Source organism: Leptonychotes weddellii, chromosome 4 (assembly GCF_054177405.1).
Source record: "Leptonychotes weddellii isolate Sample4059 chromosome 4, ASM5417740v2, whole genome shotgun sequence".
NCBI classification, from domain to species: domain Eukaryota; kingdom Metazoa; phylum Chordata; class Mammalia; order Carnivora; family Phocidae; genus Leptonychotes; species Leptonychotes weddellii.
In genome coordinates, this window is record NC_138372.1 from 339839 (window position 1) to 353553 (window position 13715).

The 13715-nt window shown below is 54.1% G+C and overlaps 1 protein-coding gene across 2 annotated transcripts; it reads right to left on the reverse strand.

Annotated features, from left to right (window-relative positions):
* Positions 1–703: 703 nt before the first annotated feature.
* Positions 704–13697, reverse strand: UBE2J2 (ubiquitin conjugating enzyme E2 J2). Of its 2 annotated transcripts, none has more exons than XM_081817262.1 (7): positions 13561–13697; positions 8656–8786; positions 7677–7717; positions 2843–2945; positions 2625–2763; positions 2147–2227; positions 704–1361 (listed from the first exon to the last, which is right to left on the reverse strand). In XM_081817262.1, exons 2-7 carry the CDS (start codon positions 8784–8786, stop codon positions 1077–1079), a joined length of 780 nt encoding a protein of 259 aa, XP_081673388.1. In that variant the 5' UTR covers positions 13561–13697; the 3' UTR covers positions 704–1076. The 2 variants fall into 2 exon arrangements, with proteins under 2 accessions (XP_081673388.1, XP_081673387.1); XM_081817261.1 differs by having other exon boundaries at positions 13460–13623.
* Positions 13698–13715: the final 18 nt, after the last annotated feature.

The following is a 13715-nucleotide window of genomic DNA, read 5'->3' on the forward strand; positions in this document are numbered from 1 at the left end:
AGACGTCGGCAGCCAGGGGGCCAGCTCCACCCCACCGGCCCTGCCCTTCCTGGGCAGCCTTCACTTCCCGTGATGCCCAGTCCGTGTGTGATCTTCCAGGGCAGAGCCCATAGCAGACATGGATCAGCTGCGAAAAGGAACATGTGAGCCTATCTTTAGGGTAAAGCAAAGATCTGGACCAAGTGTGAGGGGAGCCCCAAAGTGCACAGAACCTGCCTGTCAGGTGCAGATCCCCGGGGGGCTGCTAGGGTCAGAGGAAATGTCCTGCGGGCACCAGGGGCCACCCCCTGCAGCATCCGGGAACCTGGAGGTGGCAGTGGGGGGCCCAGCCTGGCACGGGTGTGGAGGCAAGGAGGTGGGGGGTGGTGAACTGGAAGCAGCCTTAGGGACCACACAGGACATGGTGGCTCTTCAAGTAAAGGGTGCCACCTTGTGGTCAGACAGCAAGCAGCTGCTGGATTTCAACTTTAGCAAAACAAAGAACCCACTTTCCTACAAGAGACTGCTTCTTTCCAAGTGAACAAAACACATTTCAAATGCTGAGGCCAAGCCCCACGTCTCCTGGACCCAAGCTGTGGCTGTCCTTGGCCAGCCCCTGGGCCCCACGGCCAGGCCCCCTGCCCCTGCCAGCTGGGCGCAGCTGTGGAAACTCCTCCTGCCTGCTGAGCCAGGGCTCCGCTGGACCAAGAATGCACGCAGAGTATTTGACAATCGAGTTTTGTATTTTTAAGTGACCAAATCTAATAAAATGAAAAACATGTTTACTAAAACAGGTCCAAAAGACGATACAGGAGATAAGCTATAAAACCAAAGCGTGAGGCCCCTCCTCCTCGACACCCAAGCTCCATGGTCCCCAACGACCCCAGAGCGAGGACAGGGAGCTGAGAATCTTGCATCTCCTCTAAATCCAAATTACACACTTTGGTTTTTGTTTTCCTTTTCAAGGTTTTTAAAAAGCTAACCCCAGGAGTCAGGCAGGTCCACCCTGCGCTCGGCGGCATGTCCAGCCAGCCCATGGCAAGCTCGGGCCCAGTGTCCCTCGTTTTTGACCACTTCTGCCGGCCGTGGCATGTGGCTCACTCCTGCGCTATGCTTCTCAGCACGTACTTGACCGTGTAGGCAAAAGCCGCAAACCCGACTATAACAAACAAGTTCGCCAGGGCGCCGCCCAGGAGTCCGTGGTGCCGGTTGGCCTGCTGGAGCCCCGCAAGGTGTGGCCCAGCCCCTGGCGCATGCCCATTGAGGAGCTGAAGCCCGTTCTGACCATGGTGTGTTTCCCCATCTGGAACCACATCTGGTAAGGGGAGAGCCTGGGGTCGGCTACTGAGTTCATCTTGGGCTTTCTGTTTCTGTTTAATTTCCTAAGATAAAAACAAAAAGAAACAACGGTTGGTCTAAACAAACGAGTTCCTTTAAGACTAGGGAGGGTTCTGGGGCGCCTGGGTGGCTCAGTTGGTTAAGCGACTGCCTTCGGCTCAGGTCATGATCCTGGAGTCCCGGGATCAAGTCCCACATCGGGCTCCCTCTGACCCTCCTCCCTCTCATGCTATCTCTCATTCTGTCAAATAAATAAATAAAATCTTAAAAAAAAAAAAAAAAAAAGACTAGGGAGGGTTCTAAGATCCACCACAAAGACTTGTGGGGCCGGCAGTCGCCAGCCCCATGTATTCAATCCTGATACCCACTGTCGGAGGTGGGGGCTGCTGCTAACTCTGTCTTACAGATGAGGGGGCCCAGGGACTTGTCAAAATCACCAAGCCTGCACCTCTCAGGGCCTAGACCGAGCAGGTCCAAGTGACACGGAATCACCGTGGCCTCAACCTTAGTGCAGCTCACCCTGCCCCTCCTGGCCAAGGGCCCTCCCTGCAGCTCAGCAGCCCACCTGAGGAGCTCCACACCCTGACGTCCAGTTCCCTTTCCCTGGCCTCTCCAGCTCAAACCCCAGCGTCCAAGCCCCCCTGACCCTGGGCACCTGGCGGAGAGGGGCGGGGCTGCGCCTGCCAGTTAGCTCCTGCAGGTGCCCGTGGGCACAGGTGCCCTCCGTGCTGTGTGTCTGCAGCACAGAGACGCAGAGCAGCACCGCCTTCTCTTTGGAAGATTCCGATGTGCAAGGGGGTAGAACTGACTGGCAGCCTCTATTCCTTACCTCCACGACTTCAGGGAATAATTCACCAAAGACTTTGTCTTTCAAATTAAATGCTAAACTTTGTGCAGCCAGTTGTCTTTTCTAGGAAGAAAGAGAAGAGAATAATCAGCCCGAAGATAAACTTCAATTCTTTCAAATTCTAAAGATGATTTTATCCTCAAAAGCTGCTATCTTCACATTGTTGAAAATACTCAATAAACTCACTCTTCACAACAAACTAATTTAGTCTTATCAAGGCTTATTTTTCTTTCCATTACCATCAATTAGTAACATTAAACTTGATTCCTACTTAAACAACAGAAAAATAAAACCAGTGGTGTTGCCCGCCCCTCCCAAGACCCCTGAGGAAGCTCGGCCTGTTCCTCCCCCTGCTGATGAGAACAAGGAACCCCAGAGCAGCGAGAGCAGCGAGTGTTCCTGGGGAGCAAGGACATGAGAGGGAGCCCCCCAACACGCGACCATGCTCTCCAGCCCTCACCGTGAAGTCCGACGTCTCTATGCTGCCCAGGGTGGGGCCCTTCTCCACCATGAAGCTAAGGAGCCCTGTCAGGATGGTGGAGACAGACCAGGCCGGGTTCCACGTGTCTGGGTGGAAATCCGTGATGGAAAGACACAGCCTGAAAAACAGGGACCCACTCAACAGAGCTCACCCCAATCCGGACCCCACTCAACACTTGAGAAGCAAAAATGCCTTACCTTGTATTGCACTTAAATCTTCCATTGGGCGTTATCATATAAATACTAGGAGGTTTAAAAGGAAATTCTCTGGGAAAAACTAGTTTTCCATGATAATAACCACCTATATCAAAACAGAGAAAGAGCCCTGTCATGGTCCACAGTGCAACTCCTGTGGGGGCAAACCCCTCCCACTCAGCCCCATGCCAGCCCTCAGGCTGGCATCAATACCCTTGGCCTCCCATCCCACCCCACCCGTTCTCCCCCATCTCTGTGCCCACCAGCTGACCACCCCTGGAACACAAGAGTCTTGCTGGAGGTCTCACTGGGGGCACATGACATCCCCTCTCTCACTCAGAGCACAGCATCAGAAAAGAAGCTGCACCGAGCTCCTCACTGGCCCCCGCCTGCCGCCCTCCCCAGCATGTCAGCGGAGGTCACCCCTAGTCAGATCCCCTCCCTCCTGCGCTACTCATTTCTCCTTCCCCACCAAACTACACCCAGCAGCAAGCAAACCTGCCATCATTTCTCCCACCGTAAAAACACAAAAAAACAAAACTCTAGCCACCACCCCCCTGGGATGCCTGCCAATGGCTCACTCTTCTTTCTGTGAAATTCCCGGAGAGCTATGCCCAAGTCCACCCTGCCGAGGCCATGCAGGCAACGCTGCCCAGACGGGTCCAAGAAAGAATTCCAGCTAGTTCCCCCAAACAGCAATTCCATCCTCTTGGGCGTTCAGACTAAAATCTGGGAGGCCCCACTGCCACCCACCCCCGGGCCCTGCCACTTCACACCTATTCCATTAGCAAATCCTGTTGGCCACACCTTCAAACTGATCCGGACCAACACTCTGGGTGACCTTGCTAGCTTCATGGCCTTCAGCCCTGCCCGCTCAGCTCCCAGTCCCACTGGCCATGCCTACCTGAGGCCTCACACCCTCTCAGGGCTGCACCTGGGAGCCTTTTGGAAATGCAGAGCCTTGGGCCACCACGGGCACGTTAAGTAGAAGTAGGACACGCACTGACGCGATACCTGGGGGTGTCTGTATGCCCACGTGCTTGCACAGTGAGGCCTCACGAGCTGCCCTCACCTCCACCTGGTCTCCCTGCTGCCCCCGGGACCCTGAGTGTGGTCCCACTTCAAAGACTGGGGCACACTAGTCCCAAAGAGCCACACATCGCTGCTCCAAAGCCACTCTTGGGTAGGGCCCCCCCACCCCCTCACAGGAGTGCGGTCTTCTACTCCAAGCTCTGCCAGTGGTGGACGGATGACATGAGCCAAGTGTCCCTCGTAAGGCCAACCCAACAGGCCAACAAGTCCACCAGTGACAAACTAACGCTATAAATGACACTCAAAATCACTAAGAAAAGAAAGCCAAACTGGGAAATAGGCAAGTGACACAAAAAAGGGCTTTTCCTAAGAGGAAGCAGGAAGAGTCAATGCATGTTTGAAACGGTCTGGCTCAGTGCACACCAGAAACGGCTGCCCCGTGTAGCTTCGGGGGGTGGGGTAGTGGAAAGACACTGCCTCGAGGCACGGTGTGCACCTGCCGGGGAAACAGAACTCTCAATACCTGCACTGACCCGGCGGCTCGACCTCCTGCGATCTACTGGACAGATGCTAGGTGAAAACCTTCCAGGGACGCCTGGGTGGCTCAGTCGGTTGAGCGTCTGCCTTCGGCTCGGGTCATGATCCCAGGGTCCTGGGATCGAGTCCCGCATCGGGCTCCCTGCTCTGCAGGGAGCCTGCTTCTCCCTCTGCCTCTGTCTCTCTATCTCTCATGAATAAATAAATAAAATCTTAAAAAAAAAAAAAAAGAAAACCTTCCACCGAGGGAAGGGCTCCATGCAGGAGCCAGGCAGAGGCAACACAGGGAGCAAACCGGAGAAGCGAACAGCAAGTTGCACGACATGCGGCAGGCGGCGCACGCAGAGCCATAGAAGCATGCCATCCTCCACATCTCGGTGCCCCTTGCAGTGCAGAAGATGAATCCTGGGAGGATCTGTGCTGGAGGGGGGCCCAGGAGGGCTCATCCTGAGAGGTGAAGAGGCCAAGCAGGGAACATGGGAGGACAGAGCGTCCAGGGAGGGCAGGGAAGCAGTCCAAGGCCAGCAGCTCCCACATCCTTCATTCCAAGTGTCCACAGGGCACGGAGCGAGGAGCACAGCCTTGGCCAAGCCCTGGGGACAGAAACTACAGAGAGCACTGTGGCCCTGGAAGGAGGCCAGGGAGAGCACTCAGCACGATGCTGCCCTTCAACACTGCCCTTCCTCCACCGAACTGCTTTTGTAACAAAGTGGGGAAAAAAGAAAAAAATCCCCAGGCCACAGCTGTGCCAGACCGTTCCTGGGTTCTCTACTGTTCCACTGACCTGCATTTCCACATTTCCCTCCAGTCTGCTCACTGAAACTACACAAGTCTGAAAAATCAAGCAGAGTGACTCCTCCCACTTTATTCTTGTTTTAGCTATTCTAGATCCTCTGCCTTTCCGTGTATGTTCTAGAATAAAAATCTCAGAATAAATCTGTGTATGCCTACAAGAAACTTTTATTACGACTTTGATAGGATTGTGTAAAATCTACAAATCAATCCAGGGAGAATCTTCAGTGACACCCACACTAGCAGGAGGCCGCTTCAGAACTGTTAGGGTTGGTGCACCTGGAGTACACTGTGCCAAGCAGACAGGGACAGGGACAGGAGCCATGAGAGACTGAGAAGGAAGGGTCAGGACACCCAGAAGTCAGAGGAGGAGCAAGTGAGGAGAAAGCCAGAGTCGATACCACTAGAGTCCACAGAACCCCAGACACTGAGGCCTGAGATCTGTCCCTCGGACTGGTAGTTCAGAGGGGTCCCTTACCGACCCAGGTGAGAGCGGTCAGCAGAAGGAAGGGCTGCAGGCTGCAGAGTGTAGCCCTGAACGGAGGAGGGGATGGGCAGCAGGGGAGGGGACAGGAGTAGGTGCTGAAGTGGGCAGTGAAGGGAGAGGAGGCAGAGTACGAGGAGGAAGAAAGAAAGGGGAGGAGGGGCAGCAGGAAAAGCTCTGTGTCTGAAGGGAATCTTGCTGGCAGCCTGAGGGCCAGAACCAGCAGGGAAATGCACAGGGGAGTACCAGACACCAGGAAGCATTCGTGACAGGCTGGGGTCTGAAAAGAGGGCACCTCTTTCTGCAGAGACAGGAGACCCCATGCTAGCCAGGGCCTGGGGGCCTGCATGCCTTCGCTCGGGGCCTGCCCTCTCCTCTCCCCGCTGCCTCCACCCCTGTCCAGGCTCATTTCCAGCAGCAAAAGGCCTGGATACAAAAATTAGTAAATGCTCACTATTTATCCGGAAAATACTAAAACTACGAAAAAATAAACTTAAAAACCAGGCACAATGCCCCTTGTGAGAGAGAGCACACACTCATGTCCTAGTGTGTCAGAAACACATATTTAACAAGCATTCTTTTTTTTTTTTTTTTAAGATTTTATTTATTTGATAGGGAGAGACACAGTGAGAGAGGGAACACAAGCAGGGGGAGTGAGAGAGGGAGAAGCAGGCTTCCCGCCGAGCAGGGAGCCCGATGCGGGGCTCGATCCCAGGACTCCGGGATCATGACCTGAGCTGAAGGCAGATGCTTAACGACTGAGCCACCCAGGCGCCCCTATTTAACAAGCGTTTTTTTTTTTTTTTTTAAGATTTTATTTATTTATTTGAGAGAGAGAGAATGAGAGACAGGGCATGAGAGGGAGGAGGATCAGAGGGAGAAGCAGACTCCCTGCCGAGCAGGGAGCCCGATGCGGGACTCGATCCCGGGACTCCAGGATCATGACCAGAGCCGAAGGCAGTCGCTTAACCAACTGAGCCACCCAGGCGCCCCTTAACAAGCATTCTAACATGATCTGTCCAAACGGCCATAAAGCCCGTCTTTTGCTGCATTTCTAGGAAACCCACTGCAAGCCCATCAAGCCCACATGCCGCTGTTGGGCATTCGGGCAGTCCCCAGCATGTCACTATGAACACACCCAACCTACAAAGAGACTTCTGCACCTGTCTCCCTAGGACACATCTTCCCGTAACAGGGACTCCTGCATCAAAGGAGAGTTAGTGACATACAGGCCAAACATTCTCCTCCAGCAGCCGGACTCTTTTCTAGTGAAATCTTATGCAAAAGCCCCATGTGGAGGGACATGTCACCTGAAGTGAGGACCCAGTGGCTAGAGAGCTGAAGGTACTGCCCACCTGGCCACAGCTCTGCCCTGGGCTTGTCCTGCCATGGCTCATCTCTCACCCTGGCCTAAACTCTGAGGCTGGTGCCAGGCTCCCTGCAGCCCCCCAATGTGCTGGCTAATCCCAGGTCTACTTTGTAAATGACACCAGAGGACCCTGAGTGGCATCACCGGATCAGCCTCAGCAGCAGTTAGGAGAGCAGAGGTGTCCAGCTGACCCAGAGCAGATCCTAAGCCTCAGTGCCCCATCCACAAAGGGGCCCAACCACTTAGCTCAGAGGGCGCAGCAGAGTGAGTGCTCCATAAATACACCTTTCCTTCCTCCGACAACATTCATGCTGGTCTGAACAAACCCCGGGAGAAACTGGCCGCACTGTCCTGCTCACCCGGTCTGTCTTCCGGCTCTGATCCTACTGATGTCAGAGGCTGGGTAAACCCTAAGACTTACAGATAGCCCCCAAAGACTGAACACAACGGCAAAACCAAACACTTCTAGGACCTGGAGAAATACTGGGATGGATTCCAAAGAAGTCCAATCTCACTAATGTACATCCAAAATAGGGCGTGATTCACAAATACCAAGTGTTTGACAGGTGAGGTCTATTCAGAAGGTAAAATGGCCTCTTGTTCCTCTCAGATTAAAGACTTACCTTCATAAGGGGTCATCTCTGGGCCTCGGACCACATAGTGCCTGAGGGAGAGAAGAAAATCAGCCAGCTCTGGGGATGACAAATTCTCCAAATTTAGAATCACTCCAAGGCTGGGGTTTGTAAGGTCCAGCCAACACCAGATATTCACAAATATTCAATAGGTGAACTTCTACTGTAGATGGTGTAGTCACTTTGTAACAGAATCTTAAAGACCGTACCTTGTGAGTTTTCCACAAAGTATTTTTATGTCTACAATATGCAAGAAAGGAACCCTCTCTAACCATTACAGCCAAATGACAATTTTTCCAATGTTAATTTCACATACATTCTTGAGGTGTACTTGGAAACCTGCATTTTTCGGTGTGCCCAAGTATTACGAAGCAAGCCAAGCAGGGAACAGCTGGTGACATGAGGTGGCTCTGTGCCCCCAGCGTCGATGTTCTGGGAGAAGCAGGACCAACCTCCGAGGGCTGACCTGCAGCAGGGGGAACAGGCACAGCCCATGCCCGTCACTGAGGTCCCCGCACAGAGACTCCACTTGCCCACGCAAACAAAGAGCTTCAGCTGTCCGTCAAGAGGTGTTTGAACTCAAAGATTTGCAAACAAAACAGAAAAACACAAAGGAGAAAGTAGAACCAGCCAGAAATGCAAGACCAGACCATCCCTTCACAAACCCCTTGTCCCACAAACACCGTCTTACCGTTGTGGACCATGCAACACCCGCTATCTGCTGGATGATAGTCTGACTCCAAAAACACTGTTATCCTATGTTGGCAGACCAGGAACAACCCTCAGAGCTAAGCACGTGACACACCCAGGAACATGGCCTTAATTTGTCACTGCTCCCAATTCCGGTGCCCGATTTGAGAACACTGGGTAGGGGCAGCGAGCAAGTGCACCTTTCCCAATGCCATGATGGGAGCCAGCAGAGAACCCAGGTGCCAGTCAGTGTCAGGTGAATGGCAATGCAGAGCCTTACCATTCAAGAATATTGGAAGGGAGGGGCTCAGCACAGATATAAGGCACCGGGTCCTTCTTAATTCGAAGATAGTCCTGTTTCAGCCGCTGGGTCGCTGTTGTTGGAGCTCTTTTATTGCTGTTGCTGCTCATCTATGGAAAACAAACATTTCTGTTTACAACAAAGGAAAAGGCACGCCACTGCTTTCCTCACCCGCAGACAGCTTCAGCAGCCCCGCACTTTTGCTTTCATTTCTGCAGCCCATCATCATGCACAGTCAATCCCAGCCACCCAGAACCCAGGCCTGTGGGTTGTCCTGACTTGCCCACCCACTCAGACGCCTGCAGGACTTGCAGATTCTCCTTTCCCGTCTGCCCTGCCACAACCTTCATTTATGTAATATCAGATACAAAAATTAAGGGAAAAAAAAAACCCAAAGCCTCACTCCTGTCCTCAAAGAACCAAAATGGGAAGAAAAACATCTCTAATTTATTTCTTTTTAAAGATTTTATTTATTCATGGGCGCCTGGGTGGCTCAGTCGTTGAGCGTCTGCCTTCAGCTCAGGTCATGATCCCAGGGTCCTGGGATCGAGTCCCACATCGGGCTCCCTGCTCAGCGGGAAGCCTGCTTCTCCCTCTCCCACTACCCCTGCTTGTGTTCCCTCTCTCACTGTTGAAAAATAAATAAAATCTTTAAAAAAAAAAAAAAAAGATTTTATTTATTCATTTGAGACACAGACATAGAGAGAGACAGAGAGAGAGCATGAGCAGAGGGAGAGGAAGAGAGAGAGCCTGATGTGGGGCTCGATCCCAGGACCCTGGGACCATGACCTGAGCCGAAGGCAGACGCTTAACCATCTGAGCCACCCAGGTGCCACGAAAAAATCTTATTTAAAGGGTTCTAAGTAGAGGTGTGCTAAAGCCAGCCTGGACCAGTGCTCCTGGATGTGCATATCTCTCCAACTCTGTGCTAATGAAATGTTTATACCATGGAAATCAGGATGCACCCCAAACCAGCCCCCCGCGAAAGCCTGTTGTTAAACATTTTCCAACATATCTACCGCTGCACAAAAGTGGATGGGAGGAACAGGGGAGCAGAGAAAGGGCCTCTCCCTGAGACTGGAGAGAGAGGGGACCCTTGAAAGTATGACACCCATGCTGGGAAGAGGGACAGAAGGAGCTACAGGGACTTGGGCAGCATCATGGGTCCAGGGAAGAGTACTGGGCCACTGTGTACGGAGCCACAGCACAGTAAACGGCGACTGACGAGGCTGGCCAGGGAGGCAAGGCCAAGCAGCCAAGCAGCAGAGCAGAAAGGTTTTAGGCCCAAGCCTTGACGGAGATCAGATTTTCTGTTAGAAAGATCACTTGGACATGAGGCGCCTGGGTGGCTCAGTCGGTTAAGTATCTGCCTTCGGCTCATGTCATGATCCCAGGGTCCCGCATCGGGCTTCCTGCTCATCGGGGAGTCAGCTTCTCCCTCTCTCTCTGCAACCCCATCCCCACCACTCATGTGTGTGGGCACTCTCTTCTCATATAAATTTAAAAAATCCTAAAAAAAAAAAAAAAAAAAAAAAGATCACTTGAACAGTTCAGTGAAGGTCGAATGGGACAGATGAGATGGCATGGGAGGGACAGGACAGCACTGAAGGCTAAGGACCAGGAGCGAGGCCTCAAGAGAAGAAACATGGCCTGGCTTAGGGGGCCCTGGGACACTTCAGCTATGCTCAGAGGCAGAGGGGAGGGATGGTGAGAGAAGACACAGAGCTCCCCACCCTCACAGACATCAGCTCCAACTCAAACTGCTTTATACACTGAAGTTTCCCATAAGACAGCAAGGCAAAAAAGTTCTGCTGCTAAAAATAAAGTGTGAAAACCACTGGTCTAAAATATGATAGAGACAGAGGACACGTAGGGGTACGCAGGAATGGAAAGGAGACAGTGGTGGCCAATCGGAGCCATACCTGTCCTGCTCTCCCCGTGCTACGGACACAGCCACTCAGCAATCTCAGCCCATCTTGCCACAGCACTGCACATCAGCGGTCAGGATCTCCACCCTGACCTCTGACCTGCACAACCCTGAAGTCACTCCACCCCCAACCCCCACCACAGTGCTTGGCCCTCCTCATCTTCCCCTCAGGGCCTCTGTGTGCTCATTTCCCTAGCGACAGCTCCATCAGGTCAGAGGTCTGTGGACTCCCGCCCCTTTGCAGGCTGAATTCCCCTCAGAGCACTAAACCCCTAGGCGACAGCCAGGGCTCAGTGTGCTCACTCTACACCCCAAGGCCTGCAGAGCAGTCCTCCACACACCACCGCACTTCTCTGGGGCCCCTAAACTTCAGGGTCTCTGTTCTCCTCCTTCTCCCGTCCCCACTCCACTCACCCTAATGCAGGTCCCACTATTGTTCCCATTAACCACCACAACAGCCTCCCAACTGGTCTCCCAGCTTCTAGTCTCACCCCATTTCTGTACACTTAAGTCAGATTAACTTTCTCCACCCACAGTTCTGATCACAGCATTTCAAGATTCCCCCAGAGCCAAGCCCTTGACAAAGAAGCCCCAGCTAGCCCCCTCCTAGTTCCCCACTCCCAAATCCCCTCCTCATCCTAACCAGATGGCTGCTTCTCAGCCTGGTCTCTACTCGCAAAAAATTCACTTAGGTTCCTCCTGGCCTAGCTCTTCTTGGCCTAGCCAAGCTAAGTCCCTCAAAAGCCTCCCTGATTTCCCTTGCCAAATGCCTCCACCAGCCTCCCTGCGATCCAGCTCCACACCACTCAGGTGCCTGCCAGGCCCCAGCAGAGATACTGGTGAACGCACAGCGGGAGAAGGCTACAGAACAGCCTGGAGAGGGATGCTTTCCCGTACAGCACTGCCCCCAAGCTCCTGGCCAAGCCAAGTGGGCCAGGCGGCTCACCCGGGACCAACACCTAGTAACAAACAGCAACAACCCAAAAGCAGAACCACCACACTGGACTTGTTTCTTTTAAATGTTCATATAAAGTCAGCACTCCGCCATACACAAAACAATTCACTGGATAATTCAAATACCACTGTGTTGGCACTTAATTACGTGGCCAGGCTGGATGCTTAATGAAGGCTACTGGACAGCCACACAAAATAAATGGATCCTGCCTGGCCAGTCACAAACGTCTCCTCTCATTCTTGCTCCCAAAGGCATAAACTTTAAAGTCACATTTATGATTCAACTACTCAGTTCGTGGAAAGGAAGGGCTCCCAACTGACCCCTCCTGTGCTTCAGTCAGTGATCTCACAGCCCCTCTAGTCTACAGCACCTACACACAGTAGGAAGCATGTCTCAAGTTCCCTGCAAATCCCACAGACAAGGCCCACAAAAGTGCATTATGCTGAACGAAACAGAGTGCAGACATTTAAGAAAAAATGGCACGAGGGGCGCCTGGGTGGCTCAGCTGGTTAAGCGACTGCCTTCGGCTCGGGTCATGATCCTGGAGTCCCGGGATCGAGTCCCGCGTCGGGCTCCCTGCGCGGCGGGGAGTCTGCTTCTCCCTCTGACCCTCCCCCCTCTCATGTGCTCTCTCTCCTCTCATCCTCTCTCTCAAATAAATAGATAAAATCTTAAAAAAAAAAAAAAAGAAAGAAAAAATGGCACGAATAAAACATTTTCACATACAGAAGCTGAAGGAAAGCAGCCTGAACCAGTATCACAGGGCACGAGTCCCTTCAGCCTCATATGGACACAGGCTTGCCACCTGCCCAGCATCCATTCCCCGTTCCTTTCTTCTCCGCACATCTCTTCTGCTCCGTGTAAGCGTAAACTCAGGTGACAGTGTGGCAAGAGACCTTGGCCAGACTGACCCACTGGGCACGTGACACGTCCAAGCCCAAGACTTTCACGGAAGTTTGTGCACCGGCCTGGGCGGAGAGCTGCCCCAGAGGTCAACCCTTCAAAACAGTGCAGATGACGAACTGCAAGTTCTAGGCACCGAGACCCAACTGTGCCTAATCGACACAGCCAGGCTTTCAATTAGGCCTCCTTCCACCAAAGCCGGATTACACTAAGTTTCCCTCACCTGGAATGGACAGAGCACCCGCCCTCCCGTTGCTGGAGCGTCTTCTCGTGCACTTACTAGCGCTACTGCCCCTAGGCTGTGGCCTTGCCTCTCTTTAGCTGTTCCGTGCCTGGGCCCCGAAAGATGTCGGGCACTGGATGTGAATTAAACACAGACCAGCCAGGTGGTACCGACTGAAACGGGGGCTAGATGTCTGCATCTGGCTGGACGCTGAGGCTGCAGGTAACCGGCAGACGTGCAAAGTGGGCAGGCACACACGAGCAACCGGCCCGGGGCCCAAGGGGAGCCACCCCAGCGCGGCTTCCCACTCCTACCGCCTGATTTTCCTCTCGGCTATTACCCCAACAGGCATAACCCCAAGCACACCCATTCCTGCTGGGGTCCAGCTTAGGGTACTGTTTCGGGCTGAAGCGGCGACGGCTCGATGGCAGCCACCCCAACAGCGATTCCCGGGGACATTTACAAACCAAGATCTATGCCGGCTAGTCCTGGAGGAGCCCGCAAGCGCGCCACTAACGGGAGGCCTTTCCGCAGGAGCCCAGCCGTGGGGCCAACCAAACCGCCAAGCTGGCCGGAGGAGCACCCCGGCCCGGAGCCCCGGGCGCCCCGCCGTAACCGACCTCAGGTTCCGCGCACGGAAGCTCCAGGCCGGGCCCCTCGAGCGGCACATCGGGCGGGGACAAGCCCTGCGACGGCCCCGTGCCCTCGGCGCGGGCCGGCCCCGGCGGAGCGGACGCGCGGCCGAAGCCCGGCTCGGCCCGCGCCGCGCTCTCACCTCTCCCCGTCGCCGCGCGTGGGCCGCCGCCGCGCTCAGGCTCGCCGTGGTCGAGGCCGGAGCAGGGAAGGAAGAGCGTGGCCCGCGCCGGAGAGCCGCACCGCGCCGGGACCGAGGCCACCGAACCGCCGCAGCGCCGCCGCCGCCTCAGCTTGCAAGATGGCTGTTCGCGGGGCGGGGGAGACTCATCCCCGCTTCCGATTCCGGTGCACCGCGCTCTGGGGCGGCCGCTCTAGCCGGCCGGGCGGTCGTCGCC

Excerpts from the sequence above, each read along its gene's own strand:
- UBE2J2 (XM_081817262.1), bottom strand. The coding sequence starts at position 8,786 with ATGAGCAGCAACAGCAATAAAAGAGCTCCAACAACAGCGACCCAGCGG. Across the intron at positions 2,764-2,842 it reads AGATTTAAGTGCAATACAAG|GCTGTGTCTTTCCATCACGG; the intron begins GTAAGGCATTTT and ends CCTGTTTTTCAG. Across the intron at positions 1,362-2,146 it reads TATTCCCTGAAGTCGTGGAG|GAAATTAAACAGAAACAGAA; the intron begins GTAAGGAATAGA and ends TTTTTATCTTAG.